The following is a 23,955-nucleotide window of genomic DNA, read 5'->3' as shown; positions in this document are numbered from 1 at the left end:
CTTCACCTTTCAAGCTCACATATACACCCGGCTCAAGTTTAGGAAAGTTAGGAGAGGCAAAGCATGGGAACTCTGCAACTTCATCTTGAAAAAGCAGCCCCCCTCCTCCAAACTCAACTGAGAAAGGTTTGGGGAGTTCAGTTGTTAGTTTAATATGGATTGGAGTAGAAGTATGTAGTAGGAAAGAGTTGGGAGATAAGGCCTTCAAACCTTGGGTGGGCGGGTAATCCACTGGCTTTGAAGAAAACTTGCAAGGGTTTGGCAATGGATCCTTTCCTCTTCTTCGCTCTCACAAATTGTGCCCGCACTCTGTGGCTAGTAGACACCAAATGGCTTTAGTTTGGCCCCCAAAAGTCAACATAAAACTTACCTTGGACCTCATTGGTGTGTCTTCAAAGATACCAACATGTGCTTGTTTGGATGGATTGTTTTGCCACGTGTCTGTCCAGGGAGCAGTGAAAAAGCTCCTTACCGAACTATTTACTGATGATAACCAAGCTACTCCTAGGTGGAAACCACACATTGGTAATGGATCATCTCTAGGGCTTCCAAGTTCAAATTAAGATTCATCCACCATCCATCTATTGATTAAATGCATTGATTGGAAGATGGAAATGACAAGGTGGCACTAAAGAGGATCCAAGGGTAATCTATGGTTTCTTCCCTCCCCCCACAAGCTTGTTTGAATCCTCCCTTTAACATGATCTCAGTTATATTGTGGTAGAAGAAAGGACCAGGCCAGTTAAAAAATAAAAAGAAAAGCATTTACTTGGTCAACAAAAATAAATACAAGATATTAAGACATTCGGAATGAGGCAGAATGGAATTACAATTACAGAGACCACCAGAAGGGAGATGAAATTTGACTGGTCTGCCTTGGCGTGTTCATGGGGCAGATCTGCAGGGGACAAGAGACTCGGTTTTGGCACAGAGCTTGACCTCTCTGGTTAAGGCAGCTATGATGCCCCCTCTAATTGCAAGCCAAATGAGAGAACAAAAGCGAGAGAGACAACAGTTGCTATTTATGAGCATACCAACACCACAATTGGTTTATAAGTGTAGCTTTATTATGGAGAGACGCTTATATAGGGTAGCCAGGGTTCCAACAACCACTTGCTCCGGGTTTCAGCCAGAGTGAAAGGCTCTGCAAGTTGGGATGTGCCAGCACAGAGGGGGGACTGCCTGTACCAAGACCTCCTCATCCATGTCCCATACTTTTCTTGGAGTGTGATGGACCATGAGGATCTGTTTTATACTGAGCCAGTTCTATGGCCCATAAAGATCAACCCTGGTTCTCTGGACTGGCATCACCTTCCCAGATTCTTCATACAAGATGCTTTTGCTGGCAAATAGCAAGGATAGAGTCCAGGACCTCCCAAGCATCATTTCATGCAGGGATTCTTCAGTATCTCAGAAGCAGAGCAACCTTGCCCAGCGGGATTCTTCCCAGCGCTTTGGACTTCAAGCCGGCTAGCAAGTCGGACAGTTGAGATGCACCACGTCTGGAGGGCACAAGGTCGAGGAAGGCTGATGAGTAGGATGGTTTCCCTATCAGCCATCGTAGCACCTAAGGACTGATGCTCCTCTGCTTGAAAGGCACCCTGCCTGCATCATGAATGCTCTGCTGGAAGAACCACATGGAAGAAAGAGCTGCATCCCAGAGGCGTGACTCACAGCCATGCGTAGCCCTTGGGAGGGGGAGGGAGGTGGTCTGAGTGCTCGCTGCCTCTCACCACCCTGCCCTTGGCTGATTTTGCCCTCATATTTCCTGCCATAAAAAGATTGGGGACGGGGGACGGGGGAAGTAGAAGCAAAAATCTTCCGTCTTGATGCTGATCGAGGCTGCTGGTGTTTCCCCCAGGCATAACCTAGCTGGACTGTGGACCTAAATGGCTGGTCCACAGAAACAGAAACCACCACTAGGGGGCTGTAAAGAGTTTCAAGCCAATTCACTGTTTGGTGCCTCCAGTGGTCTACCTGGATTGCTGCAGCCCAGATGTGGCATGCCTATTTTGACTGTCCACCTCACCAAAAGCAACCCGCATGCCATGCAGAAGCAGAGAGTGCATGTGACCGAGGGAGGAAGGGAAACAAAAATGCCTTTGGGTGCATTTTTTTTTTGGGGGGGGGTGCAAGGAAGGGAGCGAACAAGATGAAATATGGGGAAGCTGGCACAAACCCAACCCTCTTTCCATTGTGTACGTGCTGTCCTCGAAAAAGAATGATGAAAGGCAGATGGAGGAATGCAGAAACAGGGATTGCTCAATTCTGAATGGATGCTGGCACATGAAGAGACAATGAATGGAATTCATGAAAAAGAAAATGAAGGATGAATGAATGAAGTGGGAGAAACAGGTTCTTTTGGCAGGCACATCACTGCCTGTCTATTCCCTCCAAACATTTGTTTCCTCCTGAGTAATGGCTCTTGGACAAATCCTAGTAGGAGTTGTAATTGATGGTATGCTTCTAACAGAGAGAGGAAAAGGAAAAAGGAGGAAAAGAAGAGGCATGTAACTCCAGGTTGGGGTGGGTGGGAAGAATCACATCCAATACGTATGGGGTGATGTATGTCCTGCAGCATGTCACCACATCACAGTCCAGAAAGATACCTAGGTCTCCACGTAAGGTTGAGGTCAATGCTTCCTACTTGGTTATCATGCAGTGGTATGATCTTGGCATTTTGCTCTCTGGTCCAGGCACCTCTCTCAACAGATGACAGACGTAACTCACCCTCTCTATAGAGCTCATGAGTAGACACAAGGCTGGCTGCACTTCAGCATCAAAAGGTCCTCGCCAGCCATGGAGGTCCGTGGTAGAAGCAACCCTAACGTAGGTCAACTGAGAAGGACAAGGGATCACCTCCCTCTCTCTATACCCAGAGATGGGTCCCCAAGACAAGGACTTTCTTAGCATGTCTCTACCCCTTAAAAGAGAGGAAGCATTTCTCACCTACAGAGGGGGAAATTCCTCACTCGGCCTGAAAAGTGGTGGCTGACATATGTGGCTCTCCCAGTGTTCAAATGAGGGTATTTATTTCTGATAAAGGAGTGCAGAAGGGCATTTTCAAACCATCTAATCACAATTTTGGATCTGGGGGGGCAGGATTTTTGGTGATAAGATACATTTTGAGGGCTTCCTTTCATCCCACCTCTTTTGGCAAATTTCAAGGTTACACTACAGTATCTGGTGAGCTGTTTTATGTATGTATTCATATGTATGCGTTTTTTTAAATGAAGTTTCTCCTTTTTTCCCTTTTTGTTATTTTTGGTGGACTTTTTCAAAAACTAGCGTACCCTTGTAAACACAAAAAGCTGCTCTCCCAAAGTAAAAAATTGGGCGTACTAAGAGACACGAAGACAATACGGGTTGGAAAGAAAGGCCTGTTTCACAAAGAGATTCCCGCATTCTCCTTCCATGTCCCATCTTCATTTTCCAAAGATGGGAACGCGTTCTGATCCAACAGGACCCTGTACATTTTTCATTTGACCTTAGCGAAAAAATCCAAGTTTTACAGCATGAATCACTTCTGCCAACTAGCCAGGGGGAGGCCTGCTGAGCACAGCTGTCTCAGAGAAGAAGGAAATAGGCCAAAGGCAGTTTTTTCCCACTTAGCCCAGAAATTTTGGAAGCTGAAATCCCAGGGCATTCGGAATGATCCAAGTTGGAGAAGGGCAGCTTATGGCTGTCAAGGTGTGCGAAGCTTAAGAAAATGTTACCTATTCTCTTCAAAAAACTCCACAAGAATTTCAGCTAAACTTCTGGAAATCGAGAGCTCTATATAAAGAGGGGAGGACATGTGAGCCCACATATGGGGTGAGGGGGGGACCCACCTCTTTCCGGGATGTTTAGAGAGTCGTAATTTTGGGAATGTTTCTGCTCTGCTTTATCAGCCCACATTGCAAAGGCAGGGAATGGGTGAGAAGATGGCAATCCACCATGGGCACATCTGCCTAAAACTGCAGGAAGGGGGGAGATGGCAGGACTGCACTGCGCATCACACGTAGTTACACTTCCAAGCTGGATAAAAGTGAAATGAGCAACACAAACGGAAGCTGCCATGTAGGTGATTCCATTACAGGCAGTGTTGCCAGTGCAAAATGCACAAAGGTGCCAAAAGGAGACAGGTCAGGTTGGAGCATTCCGGCCTCCAGGGGTTCAGCTGGAAAACTTGCTAGTAGTCACAAGAAAGAAGGGACTGAGAAGGTGTCCATGTCTGCCTGCCACACCCCAAATGTTCAGAAGCACCTTTGCAGATGATCCAAAAATGGAGCACCTTCTTCATCTGAGCTGGGATCCCCGGTTCTCCAAAGATGGTGGTTTATAACATCGGCCAGGAGCATCCAGCGTGAATTCCAAGGTGCAGGGAAGATCTCATACTTTCAAGTGGAGAGGAACTGCCTATACTCAAGAGCTTTGGGGAGAGACGCAAAAGGGGCAACTTTCTTCCTCTTCCACAAAAATATCTGCTAAACATTCTTTAAAAAAAAAACCCTTGAAAATAATGAAATCACCTTCCAAGGGAATGGGGAGGGGAAAAAAAGCTTTTTAAAAAAATGGTATTTGTGTGCCACTTTTTTTCTTTTAAAAGAAACAGCTGATAGGAAGAATCTCATTTGGTTTTTAAAAAGCTTTACTCCCTCAAGGGAAAAAAAAAAGATTTACAAAACAAAAACAGCCTGCATAAACTCTCCAGGAGAGAGTTTTGACAATATTAATCCAAATATCACACTATTTAATTCCCCAATAAAACATTGGAAAAAAAAGTGCCTACAATCTCTCTTCTAACACTTTTGCTACATATAAAATCTCAAGCGAATAGCAATCTTATGGTACCAACCCTCTAGAACAGTTAAGATATATACACATTTGGGGACAGGGATATTAACAAACAGAATATTACAAAGTATTAAAGAAGGCAACTCTTTTCTTCTGTCACGTCAGGTTCACTTGAAGTTGGCATAATCTGAAAAGGCGTCAATATATTCCTGAACCACCTTGTAGCAGAATTCGTACTGTTCCTAGGGATTAGGCAGAAGAGAAAGGACTATGAGTGACAGAACAAACCGCTGTTCCCCAAACATCTTTGATCAACCCTGGCAATTCCCAGAATTCTTAGCAAAGGCCATGCTGGCTAGGGAATTCTGGGAGTTGAAGTTCATGCATGGAGAAATTGCCCTCTAAGGCAGTGCCTTACAGCATCCCTCAGGTTACAGGGATCAAAACAATGCAATTATTTATGGACACATTTTTGTCTTGCCATTTTAGCCCTCCTGCTAGTCATCCTGAAACAACCAGTAGCCATTTTATACCGAGTCAGTTCCCATAACTTAGACTGTTGCACCAACTGGCAGCAGCTCTTTTGATTTGGGGCAGGGTTTTTTTTCTGCCCTACTTGCAGACCCCAAGGACTGTAGTTGGGACTTTTCAAGTGAGTTAAATGCCCGGTCAGAGGCATGGCCTAAGACAGGTCTGGAAGCTTGTGGGCTGGGAGTTGGGGCTGGGACCATATCACACCATTTGCCGAGGGTAGCGTGGCTTAGGAGTGCCTTCCCATGTATCTCTAAGAGCTTGAGATCTTCTGCAGAGGTCTTGTTTCAGGTCCCACACCCACGGAAGCAAAATGGGTGAAATTATGAAGGTGGTGTGAGTGGGAGAGGGCTCCAGAGTTCAGATCCTGCTCATGGCCTCCAAAGAACGTATCTGGCTGGCCACTGGAGGAGATAAACCAGGTAGGCCTTGGGTGTATCCTGAGGTCTTGATCGATGTATAGCGGTTATATAAAATCTTTCCAGGAAAGGCTGCTGTCTTCCTTGGTCTTTCAAATTAATTCTGTATGTTAGTGTTGGGAATCACTGCAAACATTGTTAGTCATCTGCTTTTCTCTTTACTAAAAGCAGTGTTTCTCAACCTTGGCAGCTTGAAGGTGTGTGGACTTCAATTCCCAGAATTCCCCAGCCAGCATTCTGGGAGTTGAAGTCCACACATCTTCAAGCTGCCAAGGTTGAGAAACGCTGACTAAAAGCATTCGTGCTGCAAATCGCTATTAGATTCCATTTTATAAGCCAGCCAGGGACCAACATTATTAGCTTGCATAAATATGGAAAGTTAAAAAAGGTACGGGCTCCATCACTGGATTACGTCTGACAAAACGGATAAGCTTCCCAGGAACACAAGGGCCCCCTAGCAGAATCTTGGAAGTCCACCAGCATCTGGATGGTGAGTGGCCAGATCCTGCCTTTGATGCATGAAGGGCTGGTGATTTGGGTAATCTCACGGCTCCTTGGATCTCCACAACCAGAAACAGCTGCTCAACATAAGCATGTAGCTGAGAGAAGTTATTTGGGGTAGGCAAGGAGGTGGCAAGAAAGGATTCCAGGTATCTTAAGAAGAACTGAGGTGGCAAGGCTGGGACAAATATTCTAAGATTGCAGATGAGGGCCGGTCACCACCCATATTAGTTAGAGTAGAACCAGGTGATCTAACTCTCGCAAAGCCTTTCCCAATATTTGTGTTTCAGCCATCCATTTCTTCAAACAGGCGTACCTCAAAGAAAGAAATGTATGAAGAAGAAACACCAGCTCATGGACTAGTTAGCACATGGAGATGAGAACTCCTTGCTCCATTATGAGGCTTCGCCATTGTTTCCCCACAGTGGTTGATGCTTACCAGTGTTTGCACCATGTGTGGCCTCTGTAACCTCAGACTTTTCACTGTCTGAAAGACATCCAGAATTCCTTCAGCCTTGACCCTTTCCAGGACAGTCCCCAATGCGCAAAAAGTCCCTGTTCGTCCTGCTCCAGCACTGCGAAAAAAACAGTGAGATGAATGGTGTCCTTGCTTCTGTAGAGACCCAACTTGCAGATGGCAAGAACTAGTGAGTTCCACTCAGTGGCAGTGGGAGGAACATGAAGGTTTACTGAGTTTCAAAGGGATGCTAGAGAAAATTATGTTCTGTTGAAGGATGAAGGGTTGGGTCAAACAGTATTCTGACGTCACCATCTACCCCAGGACTGCACAGACATGGAGATCTTGAAGAAATCTTGCATGGGGCAGGACGAGAAGAAAAAGCACCTTCCTGTAAGTTCCAGAGGGGGGTTTTCAGGGTTCATACTGATGTCTTATGGGAAGACCTCTGTATCCTTAGATCTTTTAACCTTTTTCATTTATGCTGGCTTTGTTTATCTTACTTTACAGCTGTGCTTTTATCCTTTTACAGGGTTATTGTTAATGAAAGAGGACCAGTAATTTAGCTTTGGGATTCAGAAGTTATAAAATAGATGACATCAATCAATAAGCAGTGCAAAGTAGGGTTTTTATTTAACCAGGATCTCGTGTGTGTGTGTGTCTGTGTGTGTGCTGCCTGAGTACGCCTAAGCACAACATAGCTTGCCTCTGTTGCTGCCTTCTAGACCTGGAAATGGACACGCGGGTCACCCACATTCTGGCACTCCCCAGGGATGGTGAGGGATGTAGACGGAAGGAAAGGTCTCTGGGATCAGCTGAATCACGCCATGCTGCTGCTCAGAAACCTCAGGGCTACGAGCCAATCCTGGAGAAGGGGGTGCACTTACAACCCACCCAGTTACCTGCAATGCACAGTGATGGGGTGATTCCCAGACTGTTGCTGCTGTTTCTGCACTGCTGCAATGATATTGATCATGCCTTTCCCATCGCTGGGGATTCCAACCTCTGGCCAACCATGGAAGTGGAACTGTCGGATTTGCCGGCTTTTGTTTTCCTGCCCGGGAAAAGCGGAGACACGTTGAAGAAAGCTTGATCCTCGCTCCAGAGAGCTCCTGGGAAACAGCCCGCTTGGTAACGCAAGGCCTGTAACAGACTGCCAGCAGCACAGCTCTGCCCCTGGATCCTTTGCTTTGACAGAGCTGTCTTCCTCGGAAGACACGCTGGAGGCCGACGACAATCGAGGATGAGGGTGAGGCCCCTGCCAAGCCTCTTCATGCCTTCCCACCCTCTTTGTCTAGAAGCAACATAGCCTGTGTTTACAGCTGTGGCTGGATTGTATCGTGGTTCTCTACTATCCTGCCTGTGGCTGTGTAGAAAACCACAGAAATGGCCTTGGGAAAGGAATGTGGCAATTAGCAACACATGAATGCAGCCCAGGGAAAGGAAGAAGGCGTTAGAAAGAAACTTACAGTAAATCAGCCTTGACTTTCTTGGGTATACGAAGGGAAAGAGAAACATTGTGAGGCTTTCAAAATTCTGCCGTTATTATAGCCCAGTGTTTCTCGACTGTGGCAGCTTGAAGATGCGTGGACTTCGACTCCCAGAATTCCCCAGACAGTGTTGCTGGCTGGGGAATTCTGGGAGTTGAAGTCCACACATCTTCAAACTGCCAAGGTTGAGAAACAGAGTTATAGCTTACATCGGCTCTGCATCCTCTTCCAGAGGCCAGGCCCCTGCTATTGCTGGTGGGTCCCTGTAGACTTAGGTGGGGTTTCCCAACACGTACCCTGTTATTCGTCACCAGCAGGTCCCGCACCGTGTAGCTCTCACACTCCTCTTCCTTCTTCAGTTCCACAGTGATATCTCCGTAAGATACAGAGCCGTCTGAAGGCCAGTACTGAGCGCACTTCTCCTAGCAAGTCAGGAAACAGGGAAGACAGGATCATGAGAAAGCTAATCTAGAAGAACTGGTCCTCGTTTGTTCTCTCCTTGAAGGTATAATGGTATGTGGGAAAGACCTTGAGAAATGGGGCAAAGAGATGCTGCCTAGGGAATGGTTAGATAAGAGAGGCCGTAGCCCGCAGCTGCATAATGGGTGGAGAAAGAGGCTCAGAAGGGACCCTCCCTAAGTTCTTGGGCTGTAAAGGAGACGGCAGGAGATTTGTACTTTCAGACTTGGAAGATTCTGTTAATGTAGCCTTACAATAAAGTAGAATTAGCTCATCTGGTCGTGTTTCCTGTCTGGTCCACCTGGGAAGGCTGACATCAATCTTGCAAGTCTGAAAGTACATGGCCCAGATGGGAGATGGGAAGCTATGTATACACTTGCTAAATGAATGGACGGATGGATGGCAGGCTCACTGCAGGACATGATGTGAAACCATCCTTTGTGGAGTGCTGTTCTTCTTGCAAAAGAAAGGCGGAAAAGTTGACTCCTTTCCTCCTCCTGTACAGACACACCAAAGGGGGTGGGACCCCAGATGGTGGAGGAGCTTCTGGGAAGGCAGGGCTTCTCCTCCTCAACTTCCCACCTCCTGATACCCACTGGTCCAGCAGGAGCTAGAGTGTGGGAATCTGGCCCCCCAGAAGGATTGCCCATCCCAAATTTTAAAAAGCTGGTGTACTTGTAGCCAGACCTGGTCATACAATGCAGTTCTAACTGCTCGGGTGTGTTATTTATCCTGTTATTACTCCTATGAGGAGCTCACAAGAGCTTCTACATTGTTTGCATCCAGACAGCTCCCACAGCCAAGACCATTCAGCTTAGCCTAATTCACTTGTGGAGTTCATTCCCACAAGACATGATGATGGTCACCATCTAGGGAGGCTTTGAAAGAGGACTGGATGAAAATATTGGAGGTCGGTTGAGTCTTGAAAAATCAATGATGCCTCTGGATTTGGCGGCAGCACACCTCCCAGTGCCCAACTGCAGGGAAACAGTGGCAAAAGAGGGGTAAATCTCCACCTCTTCGTGAGAATCCCAGAGGTATCTGGTTGGCCATTGTGAGAAAGAAAATGTTGGACTCTGCTGATCCAGGACGGCTCTCAGTGCCACTTCAAGAAGACCTTGATACCATTTGCTCATCTGGCTGTTCTTCTCCATGGTGGCTCACCTGGCCCCTCTCTTCCAGCTCCGTCAACATCACAATGGAGCATGACTTCCACTCCCAGATCATCCGCCAGAAGTCCTCAATGGTGTGCTGGAGAGGCCCTTGGCTGGCAATGTAGGAATCCTTTTGACGGTAACCCTGGAATGCCAAGATGCAGTCATAAAGAAGTGGGATGCAGGTGTGAACACTGAAACACCTTGATTTAAGGAATACCCCACCACAATCTTATCATGGAGAAGATCTGGGTGGTTCAGAGCAGGGTGATCTTCTTAAAAAAGTGCTTCCATTTAAGCAGGGCCCAAAGGCAGAACAGTCAATTCACACAGAACGAGGTTAGCAAGGACACTAAACCAAATTCTCTAGAAACCCTCAAAGGACTTTTTGACTAAACTGGGAAGGACGGAGACCAGAGGGCCAAAAACTGATGCTGGACTCACAAATATGTAATACATATTTGGCTATACTTGGGAAAAACATATGGGTTGGAGGGAAGTGAGGTCCCTTAAGAAGCAGTAAACTCTAAATATATAATTTGGTGGTTTGTCTGCTTCCAGCTTAGCATGATGTGTGTTTCCACCTATCATCCCTTAGTCTGACCATGGTTAAAGGGTGTGAATGGGGTCCTTAATCAGGGGCAAAGTGGACATCCCCAATATTATCTACCTTCTGGAAAAAGTTGAAAACTGAGCTTTTCCAGATGATGCCAGATACTATATTGTTGGGGGGTGGGGGTGGGGTAGTGTACCTTCTTATATATATTGTATTATTCTTAGCTTTGTTCTTACTGTGAGTGGTTGAGAGCTTGTTTATGATTGTGGTGGGAACCAACCTGGTAATCAATCAATCCTGCCATCCCCGCAGTAGGGCAAAAATAATTCAGCCTCTAGGTTGGGCAGGCTGAAATTGACTGGGAAGCCACCAAGAAGGAACGAATTGGGAGCAAGTCAAGTTCTGCTGAAGCTCAGAATATCTTGATGTGTATAAGCTGTCAGCTGGTGGGACAGGCTGCCACACAACACTGGAATACAGCAGCACAAAACATCCTCCCTGCTCACAGAGAGGGAGCACATTAGCACGTCTCCTCTGGAGATGCGGCTTCTCTAAATGCAGGGAGGACTTCTTCTGTAGAACCTTGCAACCGTCACTCACCATCTTCAGGGACCTGGTTCAGGAAAACGTTAATTCTGCTGAATGTAACATCTTGCTAGGACACACAAAATGGAGAATCCAGCTGGTTTGAGTAACATTATAGAGAGCTGTCTTGTTTGGCCATGGATTCTCTGCTATCCTGCATGACTCTTAAAGCCATCAATCGAGTGTGAAAAACAGTGAGGCAGCAGGAGAAGGAAATCTGGTTTCCATTGGTCAATAAATGGAAGGAAGAAAGCTACATTTAAAAAAAACACCCTAGACTTTCATTCTAGGGACTAAATTTGCTCAGCTCATGTTAGAAGATTCATGAAGGTCAAAGAACAGAAAGAAACACTCACGTCAATAAAGGAAGCATTTACGTAATCTGTATTTTCCTCACCCCTCTTCACTGGAATGATCACCCGGTTGAATTCATCTACAGGGAGAAAAGGGGACAACCATTTTAGAAATGTTTGGCAATATGCCTTTAGGGGAGGGTTCTCAATGGGCATGATGTGGCTCAGAAGAGATGGGTTTCCATAGCAACAGCCCAAAAAGGCGATGTCTGTCTGCAAGCATTCTCCGCACAGGCCATTCTAGAACAGCAGTGATGCCCCCTTTGCAAAACTGAAATGCAGAAATACTTTGATAAAACGTAAATAACCCCGGTTGCTTTTCTGTAACATCAAGCCGTGATCCCCTGATGAAAGAAGTGAGGCTCTATATTCCACTCTGCCCTCCAGCCCAACGATTGTGAAGCAAAAATGCAAAAGTCAGGTCCTCCAATGGCTCCCCATGGCCTAAAAAATGCATTGCAAGTGTTTCTCAGCTGGGCACGTAATTCCTTACATGGAATTATCTGCAGCACCCTGTTTTTCTTCATGTTGGCTGGCAGATTGCCCGTTCTCATTTTGTCGTTTTGAATTTTGATGGAGGTAAGTTTCTGCAGAAAGAAAGAAGCAGGACATAAACTTCAAAACCAGATCTGGATACCCCAAGGAAGTCGCTGTATATTGGGTGGCCCTGCGCTCAGCGTGGAACCAGACATGAACGCACCTTAGCTACCCAAACTTTTCATCTTCCAGAAAGGCATGGAGCAACGGCGGGCACAAATTCTTCCCACCTTCTTTCCCTTTCTGGGACTACAGAAACAGGAGGCCTAAAACTATTCTTCCGAATTCTTTCTGTACAGCAGGTCCTCTTGCTTCTATGAAGAACAACTGTGCTACAGAAGCCTACTGACAATGAGAAATTCTCAAGGTAACCGATTGAGAAGTGTGGGGTCCAAGGTTGCAGATTTGCACAGTAGATGGTTGGGTGGGAAGGCCACAGATCTGGTGTGCTATACTTGAATGATGCCAATAACCCGAGACCCATTAATACCATTCCAGCCTGACAGCCTCCTTGCCCCCAAGCCTTCAAGCAGTTGCCCGGATGGCCTTGCGTATAATACCAGTCATTAATGTTATGCTTGTGAATTCATGAGCATTCAACCCCAATCTAGAGTGCAAATGAGCTGTGCGTTCACAGTGAAAGAAAATGATTTGGCTTAATTGCCCAGTTCAGTCAGCAGCCCTGATTTGGATGCCTGAGATTTCTCTGGGAACGTGGCTCCGGCTGGTCAGGGTGCTCCCTACCTTAAACTCTTCCTCTAATCCATTGCTGCTGCTCCCCAGAATTTTGTTGTAAATCTTCTGGAGGTGGACCTCCAGTGAGGTCACCTCCAATTCTGTGTCTCCATATAAGTAATGCTCTAGAAGAGCTTGATAGATGAATACATACTGCATCTAAAAGGAGAGAAGGCTCTGTTCAGCTCTTCATTTTATTTTATTCATTTTGCTTTTTTGCCTGCTGCAGTCAAGAGACTCTTAGCATTTCCAGTCTCCCAACAGAAGAGAATCTCTGTAGCTCAGGGTTGAACTGTGTGGTTCCTGGTGCTCTCTGAGCCAGGCTGTTGGCTTGCAGGCATTTCATTGCCCAACCAGGCAACATCGTCGGTGCCCTGATGATGTTACCAAGTTGGGTAACGAAACGTCTGCAAGCCAACAACCAAGATCAGAGAGCACCAAGAACTCCACAGTCTCAATCTCAAAGAAAAAAATATTCCCCAAATTTCATAATTTTAGTCCCCCCTCCAAATTAAACCACAGATGAAATAAAAAAAACAACCGATCAAAAAGCAGTAACAAAGAACAGTAATAAAAAGGCCCTCTTAAACAATTGTTTTAAATAATTTTCTAAAGCTTAACAAGATAGGGGCTAATCAGATTTCAGGTGGCAGGGAGATCCATAACATCACATCAAAAACATGTTTGTGACCTCCATAACTCTGATTTCATGGAAGTGGGAAGCTACTAACAGATTATTTGAGGATTCTGCAATGGGTGGGTCTTGAAGAAGCATTCAACAGCCTATAAATTGACTGAAAGAGACAGTCCAGTTAAGGAATCTATACTTGGAATGCAGAAGAATCTCTGTATAGTTATTTAAAAGCCATATTTTAGGACACACAGGTAGACATCCCCGCTTACTTCAGAGAGCCTGTGATGTTTGGGTATTAGAACTGTCCATCAAAGACAGGGTACCTCCTCCCAGTTAAAATTCTGGATGGAAGTGGGGGCAGAAGAGGAACTGGAGAGGTAGAGACGGAAGGATAGGTCTAAGAGAAGGTTGGCTCCCAGCCAAGAAAATCATCCAACAGCCAATGACAGGTTTAGGAATATAAATTTAATGCCAGGGAAGGCAAGAATTAGCAGCCTATCCTGGAGAAGGTCTATCTTCGTGTCACTTAAGAATTGACACGGACTTGAAGGCACACAGCCAACCATAAATGGCATCTGCAGAGCCCCCCAAAATGAATTGAACGCTCTCACACACTTTGCAGGATAGTCAAATCTCATGAAAATGTGATGGTCTCACCCAAAATCTTATGAGACTTTGGACAAGAACCCCCACGGCTTGTTGAGACTTGACAACTCCAGAAATGTTGGCCATAGATACAAGCTCCCTCCCACACACACACACCAGTAATTTTTACTCCAGTACTTGCACTTAAGGACCGCTTGCAATACAGTTGTGATTACAGGCTAGGAACTACTGTAATCCCAACAGGATTACAAGCAGATTAAGAACTACCGGAGAAGAGCCAGGCCAACGACACAACCTGGGAAAATGGATCCTGCCAGAGATTTGTCTTTCAGGAGAAGACTTACATCAGTCTGCACCATCTGGCAGCGCTGGGCCCGGATTCGGCTCACAAACCCATAAACGTCTACCTTCTTCTCCGCATGCATCATGTCCAGCATGGCATCGATCACAATGAACGTTCCTGTTCGTCCCACACCAGCACTAAAGGGCGGGGTGATGAGGGGGGAGAAAAAAAAAAGAAAACAACCCCTTTGATATTTCAGTTTCAGATGTTTTGGATCATGGCCTGCAGCTGGTGGACAGTAAGGAAAACTCCTGTGGGAGTTTTCTGGTGGGAATTTGCTGGACTCCTGGATCGTATCCGTCTCCAAACTTTCCTGCATTCAGGGCTGAGGTCATCTAGAGACCTTCCTCTTTGTCTGACTAGATCCAACTGTGTGTGTGTGTGTGCGTGTGCATGTGTGGAAAGACTATGGACTTGAAGAAGCATTCAACCGCCTCCAGATGGTGCCTCCAGATATCCTGGCTAGTGAAAAGGCTGGGAGTGGCTGTTTCCCTCCACCAAGCACGCACTGACCTGCAGTGGACCACAATGGCGCCAGCATATTGGGGGTTACACGTCTTCACTTTCTTCAGGAACTTCAGCATCCCAATAGGGGTGAAAGGGACCCCAAAGTCAGGCCAGCTGGTGAAGTGGAATTGCGTCACGAGGCGCTGAGGCTTTTTATTGGTGACGTCGCCCACCTAGGTGGAAAGGCGGCAAACAGAGCCCAGGGTTAGTCCTCAGGCATCTGGAATCCTGCCTGGCCTCCTGGCCTTGCAAAAAGCCCATTGCAGAGATTAAGTGGGGCAGGTCAGATTAAGGGAGGGAAGGAATAGTGGAGCAATCAAGAAGATGGAGAGGAGAAACACACCAACGGGGATGGCGCTCCTTCCCTTATTTTTCTCAGCAAGCTTTTTTTTTTTTAATCACAGCTTGGCAACAGGTTGGTCAATACTGCCATTTCCCTCTGAGGTGGGTGATGCCTTTTCATGGGGGGAGGGAGAGCGGGAGACAGAGAGAAAGGTGTTGGCTTTTGGTCTGGCTAGGACGACTCTAATGACAGCAAGCATTATATATCAATTTACACAGCAATTTATGTACAGGTAGTCCCCGACTTACGACCACAATTGGGACCGGAACTTCTGTCACTAAGAGAGGCAGTTAAGCAAGTCACTGCGGTCGTTAAGTGAGTTGTGTGGTCGTTAAGTGGATCCGGCTTCCCCATTGACTTTGCTTGTCGGAAGCCAGCTGGGAAGGTTACAAATGGTGATTTTGTGACCCCCTGGGACACTGCAACCATTGTAAATACATGCCACTCACCAAGTTCCTGAATTTTGATTACATGACTGCAGGGACGCCGCAGTGGTCGTAAGTGCAAGGACTGGTTGTAAGTCACTTTTTTCAGCGCCATTGTAACTTCAAACAGTTGCTAAATGAATGGTTGTAAGTCGAGGACTCCCTGTACTCATTTACATAACAAATAAATCAGCAAGCAGCATTCGGGGATAGATATGCAGGCAACCCAAATGCCAGTCAGGCGTACCTGTTGAATGCAGAATTTCCGCACCGTGTAGTCAACCAGGACCGTCACATCTTCCACAGACACTCGGATATTCCCGTATGTCCAGCAGCCCTGATCCGGCCAATATTGGGCGCATTTACACTGGAGAGAGACCACACAACAGACCAAGATGCGGTGCGGAAGAGAGGCCTGAAGAATGCTCCAGCCAAGACCTTCTCAGGGTCAGTCCCCTCCTGGCACAGGGCAACATCTGCTGTATGTATATTAAAAGCCTTTCCAAATTTGGTTGGGCAGCCTCACCTACAGATTTGGCTTTGCCAAGTCTGCTGAAACGGCCTGACAGGTAACTGCCTGAGTCTCTTCTCCTGCACAGCAGCAGCAAAGGGACCGCTCAGGTAGCCAACTGTGCAATGGGGGGCGCAGGCCAAGGGCAGACAATGCGTTCGCATAAAGCGAGATTCCCTCCCCTCAAGCAGCCCAACGGCCTGGCAAGCAGGATTTTGCCTTCATCCTTCTTCCAAGTCACACACTGTGATGGTGAAAACACCAGGGTGGTAGTGAAGTAGTGATTGTGGCTGTTGTAGGATAACAAAGGACCTGTAAGAGGCATCACAGGGATGGAGGAGACCTCGGGACTCACCGACTCAGACTATAAAGACAAATTGTTTGTCTGAACTACTTTCGCGGCTTGGAAATGGATGCTTTTCGTAAACGGTTGGTTTACTTAGGATGGTGATCATCCCCTAAATCGGCTTTGAAAGATGGTTCGGTCTCTCGGTTTAACGTAGAAACTGTAAACTTTGAGTAGTCCTTTTTAAAATATGCCTATTCTTCCTTTTGCAAACGCTTTTATTTCTTCCCACCCTCAAAATGTGCTTGGTTTCCAAAGCTATACATTTATATCAAAACTTAATTTTTCCCCCCTGTGGTATTTTAATTACTGCTGAATTACTGCAAGAGACCTGAACCAAGAAGGACAGGGAATTCCATCCTACAAGCACCCTCACTAAAAGAAAGCTGAACTCCAGAAATAAAAGGTTTCCAGGAAACCAGATTCTGCAGAAGAGGGTGTGGCTTGTCTCTCTCACATCCGTCTCAACCCAGGCCTGCAGAATATCTTTCTTTGCAAAATGCATTTTCCCACTTCTGCCACTACAGATCTCATTAGTGGGGAAAACACAAGCCTTTCTCAGGTCCCCTCTGTTCTTTACTAGATAACCACAGCAAAAGTGTCACAGGCAAACCACACAATCCTGTGTGCATCCTGCTAGGTCATTATCTACATGTCCTCTTCACCCTACCCTCTTTTCTGTTGCTATGCTGCCTCTGAAATCATTTACCTCTTTCCTCTCCTTCAGATTGGTCACCATAACAATTGTGGCTGTGTTTTGCTCCCAAATCATTCTCCAGAAGTCGTTCACGGTTTCTTCTTTTGGTCCTGCCAAGACAAAATAGGTAAGGAGGAACACCAGAGATCATTATTTATAAGAAAGGAACAGGCGAGTTGAGCCCCTCCCTCCCAATTTATGAAGCTGCTTGAAACAGAATCAAGCTAATCTTTTCGCCCAGCAATAGCCACTGCAAACCAGCATCACTTTACCCAGGTTTGCAGCAGAGATCATCTGCAGACCTGACTCATCATCATCATCATCACTATTTAAAACAAGAGGTAGCAAAGACAGAGCTCAGAGTTGTATATGTGCAGAGCGTGTGTGCTCAATGTGCAAACTGCAGACTGAAAGTCTGCAATGGATTTTGTGTAATTATAGAAACTATAATTGAACAAAAGAGTCTCTTCTTTTCCCAACAGACGGAACCAAAGGTACTCTTTGAGCCTCTCAAACACCTACTGTGTCAAACAGAGCCACTATTTCACTATGGTTCACCTTCACCTTTCAAGTCAGAATGCAACTGAATTTTGATCTGATATCAAATATGTTGTTGGCCAACTCAAAAGGCAAAGCCTTCAGGGAGCTGTAGGAAGTTGGCTAGTTTGTCTGGATTTCCCCCCCAAATCACAAAGAAGGGAGCCACATTTATCTAAGCATTTCCCCCCCCCCCTTTAAATTAGGGGCCACTGCAGCATCAACACCAGCTTGGAAAAACTCCATAGGAAGAGACATTCCAGATACACATTGCTAGTCCAAGAAGTATAGAAATCCAAAGAATATAGGCATTATCTACCTTGTGCAGCAATAAATCTGTTCTTCTCCTGATACCCCTGCAGGAACAGAAGCAACAGGGGGATGAAAACGTGTCTGGCATTGGTCGAGTTCCAAAACACTGGCATCTTCTCACACACGGTAAGCTCTTTACTTTGCAAATATTGTCACTGTATACAAACTAGATTAAAGCCAAGAAAGATAAGATCTATGCTGGGGCATCTGTGAATGCCCTGGATCTATGGGTTAGAACAGCTGAAGACGGCACAAGCACCAACAGCTACTGCTGCTTCTGTTCTGCTTGAAGAGGAAGAGTACGTAAATCTCCCAGATGTTCTCCTTGGGAACATCTGAGGTGGATACATGGAAATGTGCACATGCTTGTGACCCAATCCAAGAGGAGGACAAACATATCCTGCATCTTAGTTCATTGCATCTGATCTTCCCTCAAATTTTGTGCAGGACCACCTGTTTCTGTAGAGTCCATCCCATGCTCAGAGATCTGCAGGGGGGCATTTCTGCCGGTCCCACCATGGATAAGTCTAGTATCAACCTGCTTTCCCTGGTGAGGCCTGTATTATGGCAGAACTAGTGTTGCAGTTGAAGCTAGATCCCTTCCTTCTCAACTGTAAGAAGGTTTTTACCTAGCTAATAGGTTTTAATGATCTTGTTACATACCAACATTAAACTGAGAAACACTGTACACTCTTAGACTATAAAATGGGTATGGGTGACATGAAAAAAAAAGTGTCATGGAGAACAACAGATGCAAGCAATCACTCTAATTGATTCCAGTTCTATAATCTCTTGATGCATTTAATCCATGGACTATGCATATGCACAGGTATATGCAACGTGCAGGCAAATGGCCAGAGGCAAGGAAAGAAACAAAGCAGATGATCAAAACTGGATTCAGACTGGTGATCTTTTAAGAAATTGCACCTCTACAGGAGGCTCCAGTGTTAGCAGCGAAGAGTTCTTTAGCGTTGCATCTGATCTGAGATCCCTAGCTTGTTCGTCTTTTTAAGAGACCAAACTGGAAAGAAAGGTATGTCTTGCTAATCAAGAAATAGGAACTCAACCTGTGAATATTCTTTCCTCCAAACAAGGAAAGGTTAGAATAAACCATCTGGGTTCAGGCGCTTTTAGCTAAGACAGTAGGTTCAAGCAAGCACCAGCATTACATATTGGCATTTCAATGCTGAGATCTGTTCAATCCCCAACAGCTCTTAAGCTGCAGGATCTAGTGAGTCAGACCTACTTGTGTACTTCAGAGTCCTAAGAGCTGAAAACTTGCGACCTAGAGAAAGCAGTGATTCCTAGAGCTGCAAACAACCTACCCAATTTTGCCAACAATAATATTTTTAGGCCATTTGGGTCACTGATGCTACACCAAGTTGGAATTCATTCTCCTAACAGTAAGGAAGTCCTACCCTGCTTCCTACCCTTTAGCAGGTACTTACATTAATGAATGAGGCATTGATATAATCAGAGTCTGGAACTCCTTCTATAGGTGTCAGATGAACTCTGGAATGATCATCTAGGAGAGAAGAGGACCATGAATGGCGAAAGCGTCAGGGCAACTTTTAAATGGAGGAAGTTCAGTGAAGTCAAATATATTTCCAAGAAGCTCAATCTTCACAAGGTCTGGTTTCAGTGCAGAGGAAAACTAGAGAAGTGACAACCCTTTATAACCTATTGCTGTCTTCTTTAGCCTGCCTAGTCCTGAGCATAGTTGAAGAGTGTCCAGCCCTGGGAATCTTTTGTTAGGAAAGTTGTTACTACTTATGAAGTCTATTCCCAACTCAGTACTATGGTCTAGATTTCCCACACATTTATTTGCCTTAGGATTGACTTGAGGTTCTTCACGGGTTCTTGTGATCCTGGAGGACACCCAACCTGTAGAATATCAACCACTAATTCACAAATATTATCACTGAATCTCATCTTGTTAGCTCCACAAAAAAACAACCCCAATGAGCTAAGCTGGGTTAAAAGACGGTGATTGAACCAAAATGGCCCATTAAAGTCCATGTTCCCAGCCAGACACCACAACAATGGTTCTTTAGCGTACACAAGAGAATCCTTTGTTAGGCCAGGTGCTTGTATCATCAATGCCTCAAACAAAGCAAGTACATCACTGTGACATTTATACCTACAGCCAATGTGGTGTCGTGGTTCAGGCGCTGGACTTGGATGCAGGAGACCCAGGTTTAAGTCTACCTTCAGCCACAGAAGTTCATGGAATGACTTTGGGTCAGTTGCTTTGTCTGTGTGTGTGTGCGCGCACGCATGTGCGTGCGTGCAACCTACCTCACAGAGTTGTTAGATGTAGAGGGTTTAGGGAATGGCCTTGAAGGACACAAGGATGAGCCGCTACCAAGACAACAGTTAGATACGAGCGGCTTGAGCCCAGGCCAAGAAAGTAATGTGAGAAGACATCTCAGACAAGCCCCTCCCTAGTTCACATGAAGATAGAGTGAGGGAGGGGGAAAGCGCATTTAGACTGCAAGATTCTGTTACTACAGCTTTACAAAAAAAAAGTAGTTCTGACCTATATGGCATTGGTTTCTTAGAATAGTCTACCTTACAGGGCTGACACCAATGAAGAGAAATGGGAGGAGCGGGCGCTATTTACTGTATGTTGCCTTGAGCTCCTGATCTAAAGGCAGGATATAAACTGAACAAATACATCAACAGCAAAATAACTGAATTGGCGCGATCAGCAACTGCTTTTCTGCAAAAATATATCCTTTCTCTACTCCTGTTTCCCCCCCACACACACACACCTTTGTGGTCACTGGGGTCTTAATTCACACCCAACCCAAATGATTTCTTGACTTCATCTTCCAAAATGAAGCCATTCTACCAAGTACTGGAATCAGAATTGTTACTCTTGCTCTTCAACAAGATCTGCTTTCCGGCATCTTGCTACTCCTTAAGGCCACATCTCCTAGGCAACCCCGTTCGCCTCACTGCATCTTGCTTTGGCGCAACAAAAGCAAGATGGCCAAAAATCAATCATCCTCAAGCCTCCATTCAGCACCTTCACAATAACAGGACCTCCTCACTGGGTGAGAACTGTCTCTTTTTCAGAGGAGATCAGTATTTGGAGCTTTGGATATTTAAGCAGTCAAACGGTAGCATAGAGTAGCTTTGGAGAAGGAGCAGAGAACTGTAGACGGCCTTTAGAAGGACAGCAGAGAAGACTGTGGGCCACCTTGGATGCAAGGGCTTCTTTCAGCCAGCACTACCCAAGATTCAAAGCTACCACCCCCCAGCCACAATCCTGTAAATGTGATCCACTTCACTTAGTAGTGAAGTAAAAAGGAATGAACTCCTATTAGATCATCCATTTCTCTTGTCCCGATCTGGCTTCCAGGATGGATCTCTGTCTGGAATGTCCAACAGATTCCCTGACCCCCCCCAACTCTGTTGGTACATGAACCTCTACTTTGGGGCCCTTCCTGTCCCATTCCTCCCTGCTTGTTATAAATTCATGGGTTTCCCATCTATGGCAATTTCCAGACGTGGGGACTTCAACTCTCAGAATTCCCTAGACAGCATGGCCTTTGTTGAGAATTCTGGGAATTGGACCACTTGGTGTACGGGGACCTCAGGTACTTTGTTCTCCTGTACTTTTCTGAGCAAAGATTGAATCTTTTCCTTTTTGCGCAGAGAGAATTCACTGCTTGGATTCCCATGTTGTAGGACAGGAGGGCAACAAAGATGATCAAGGGGGTGGAGAAACTAGGCTAGGAGACAAGGTTGTGTTGTTGGGGGCTATTTGGCCTAGAAAGGAGGAGAACGAGAGGGGACATGACTGATGTGCACAAAATTATGCATGGTGTGGGTAAAGTGGGCAAGGAGAAGCTCCTTTCCTTTTCCCAAAATACTAGATCCAGAGGTCACTCGATGCAATTGACTACAGGAAGAATCAGGACAGACAAAAGGAAATATTTTGTTCACATAACACGTAATTAAAGTTTGGAATTCACTACCACAACAGACAGTACTGGCTAACAGCTTGGCTGGCTTCAAACACAGGTTGGACTGCTTCATGGAAGTCCTGGGGATCAATGGCTCTTAGCCTTGATGGCAACATGACAGCCTCTGAAGGCCATCTGCTGGGAGATTGGTGGGCTTCCATGTGCAGGTGGTTGGCCACTGTGAGAACAGACTGCTGGACTAGATGGGGCAGGGGTCTCATCCAGCAGGGCACCGTTTATGTTCTTACAGTTGCAGCCACAGTCACCAGAAAGCGATCAGCAGAAACCAGTGAGTATCAGTACATACAAGGCAAAATGTTGACGTATCTGTTCTTCTCCTTGTTTTCTTCTTTAGAGGCAGCTTCACAGGTAGCCTGGATAGGACATGCTGGAAGTGCCTGAAAGAACACAGTGAATATAAACAGCCTGCCTGTTATGTCTCTGCTAAACACAAGAGCCAAACATTAACCAATCAACCACTTTCACTGCTGTTTAGCATTGCCTGTTTTGTAGAAGCCAAAATTCATGGGGACCTCTGCTTCAAAGGCATGGATAGAAGGTCTTAGGGAAGACACCGAGTTGCCAGTGCTGTAGCCTTTGAGCATCAAAAGCTCTGTTGGGCTGTGACTCCCATTATCCAAGTCAGCATGACAAGAACTCTGTAGATATGCTTGCAAAAGACACGTGCCATTCTTGGTTGGCATAACATCATGGAAAACCTCCAGCCCCTATCCTCAGGACAGTATGGCATTCCCGATCAAGGAATAAAAATGCAGTAAGGGGCACTTAGGGTCTACAAACTGGTCCAGAAATGAGTAACAACTTGTCTCTTATTATAAGTACAACCTATCACACCTGAGGAGGTACTGGAGAATACAAGTGGGAACCTGGCTTAGTTTAGAAGTCCCCAACTTTTCTAACTAGCACACACATTTGCAAGTTTGAGAGCACGTGCTTTGTAGCATGTTAGCCTCCTATTCATTTGTGAAAATCGTGAGTTGGAGGCTGCACCACCACCGTGCACCAATTAAGGAGACGGGCTTTGGCAAGAGCTCATGTCTTGGCTGTGGAAGATTTCACTTCACAGTAGGGATGTGTAGCTATTCAGATCCAAAGTGCTTCGAAGGAGTTTCATGGATATTCCAGAATTTAGCCTATCCAAGTTTCTTTGTGAAACTTTTTCGTCTTTTAGCTTGGCTATGTTGACGTGTGACTCCCCTAAACACAAGTCAACTATTACCCTACGTTTAGGAATATTTATCACAGCGCAAAGCTCATCATGCAAAGACAGTGCGGCATGGTGGTCAGAGCATCGTGCTAGGAATGGGAAGAATTGTGTTCCAAACCCCATTAATTTGGGGCTAATCACTGACTCTCAACCATCAACAGTATATCACAGCGTTTTTGGGAGAGAGGAAAACAGCATAAAGGATGTAACTTGTCCACAGAGATCTGAGGCATTCCTCACGTAGGAATCCAATTATAGGCCAGAGAAAATGGTTAAATGGGTAAGAATAATGGAGGAGGGGACAGAATTTCAGGAATCTAGCACCTTTTCCAAGTAACACATTTTATTAAAAGGCATCAACTGTTGTGAGCTGCAGCTCCCTTCATCAGATCCAAGGAGTGGCTAGCTAACAGGGTGGGGTTGGGGCACACTAATCCTTTAAACAAAGGTTCTGAACTAATCCAACCAACTTTGCAAACGGCTTTCAGGGAAAGAAGGATTTTGCTGCTGACTTGCACCACAAGGTGGCAGCAAAGCTTCCTTCAGTTCAACCTTCAACTTTAGGAGCAGAAGTTGAAAATAGGCACATTTCAAAATGATGGGTAGCAAATAAACCGTGCCTGTAAAATTTCACAAGGAAAACTCAATTGGACCGACAGCTCCCTCTCCAGCAAAAAGAGAGGAGGTAAAGGAATGAGGAATAACATCTCAATCACTTTTCCAGCTTCAGCCTCCTCTCAAAGTTAGCCGCCCAAAGCGAGCTGGATCCAGGCATTCAAAACCAGTTGCCCAACAGATGTTAAGCTGCAAACAGCAGTGAGAGAATCTTGACACAATGTGAATTCTTAATTTCCTTCAAATCTGTTCTCAGTGGGATACACTAGACAGAACACAGATATGGAGGGAGGGAGGAGGAGAAGAAAGGGAGATGTTGGCCAA

The 23,955-nt window shown here is 45.8% G+C and overlaps 1 protein-coding gene across 2 annotated transcripts in view; it reads right to left on the bottom strand.

Annotated features, from left to right (window-relative positions):
* Positions 1-742: 742 nt before the first annotated feature.
* Positions 743-23,955, bottom strand: part of PTPRA (protein tyrosine phosphatase receptor type A) — a 95,867-nt gene continuing 72,654 nt past the window's right edge. The window contains exons 8-23 of one of the 2 annotated variants that reach the window (XM_063310354.1): positions 22,096-22,186; positions 19,263-19,339; positions 17,822-17,858; positions 16,978-17,075; positions 15,659-15,778; positions 14,650-14,816; positions 14,138-14,273; positions 12,563-12,712; positions 11,775-11,868; positions 11,285-11,361; positions 9,798-9,932; positions 8,471-8,596; positions 7,587-7,738; positions 6,667-6,802; positions 4,901-5,018; positions 743-1,621 (exon numbers count right to left, since the gene is read on the bottom strand). In XM_063310354.1, coding sequence (XP_063166424.1) covers positions 4,944-5,018; positions 6,667-6,802; positions 7,587-7,738; positions 8,471-8,596; positions 9,798-9,932; positions 11,285-11,361; positions 11,775-11,868; positions 12,563-12,712; positions 14,138-14,273; positions 14,650-14,816; positions 15,659-15,778; positions 16,978-17,075; positions 17,822-17,858; positions 19,263-19,339; positions 22,096-22,186 — 1,671 coding nt within the window. In that variant the 3' untranslated portion in view covers positions 743-1,621; positions 4,901-4,943. Of the gene's footprint in view, positions 5,019-6,666; positions 6,803-7,586; positions 7,739-8,470; positions 8,597-9,797; positions 9,933-11,284; positions 11,362-11,774; positions 11,869-12,562; positions 12,713-14,137; positions 14,274-14,649; positions 14,817-15,658; positions 15,779-16,977; positions 17,076-17,821; positions 17,859-19,262; positions 19,340-22,095; positions 22,187-23,955 lie in introns of both variants that reach the window. The other variant, XM_063310353.1, reaches the window with a different exon arrangement.

Source organism: Candoia aspera, chromosome 8 (assembly GCF_035149785.1).
Source record: "Candoia aspera isolate rCanAsp1 chromosome 8, rCanAsp1.hap2, whole genome shotgun sequence".
Classification (NCBI taxonomy): domain Eukaryota; kingdom Metazoa; phylum Chordata; class Lepidosauria; order Squamata; family Boidae; genus Candoia; species Candoia aspera.
Note: the sequence above shows the minus strand (reverse complement) of the source record. Positions and strands in the feature narration are given on the sequence as shown.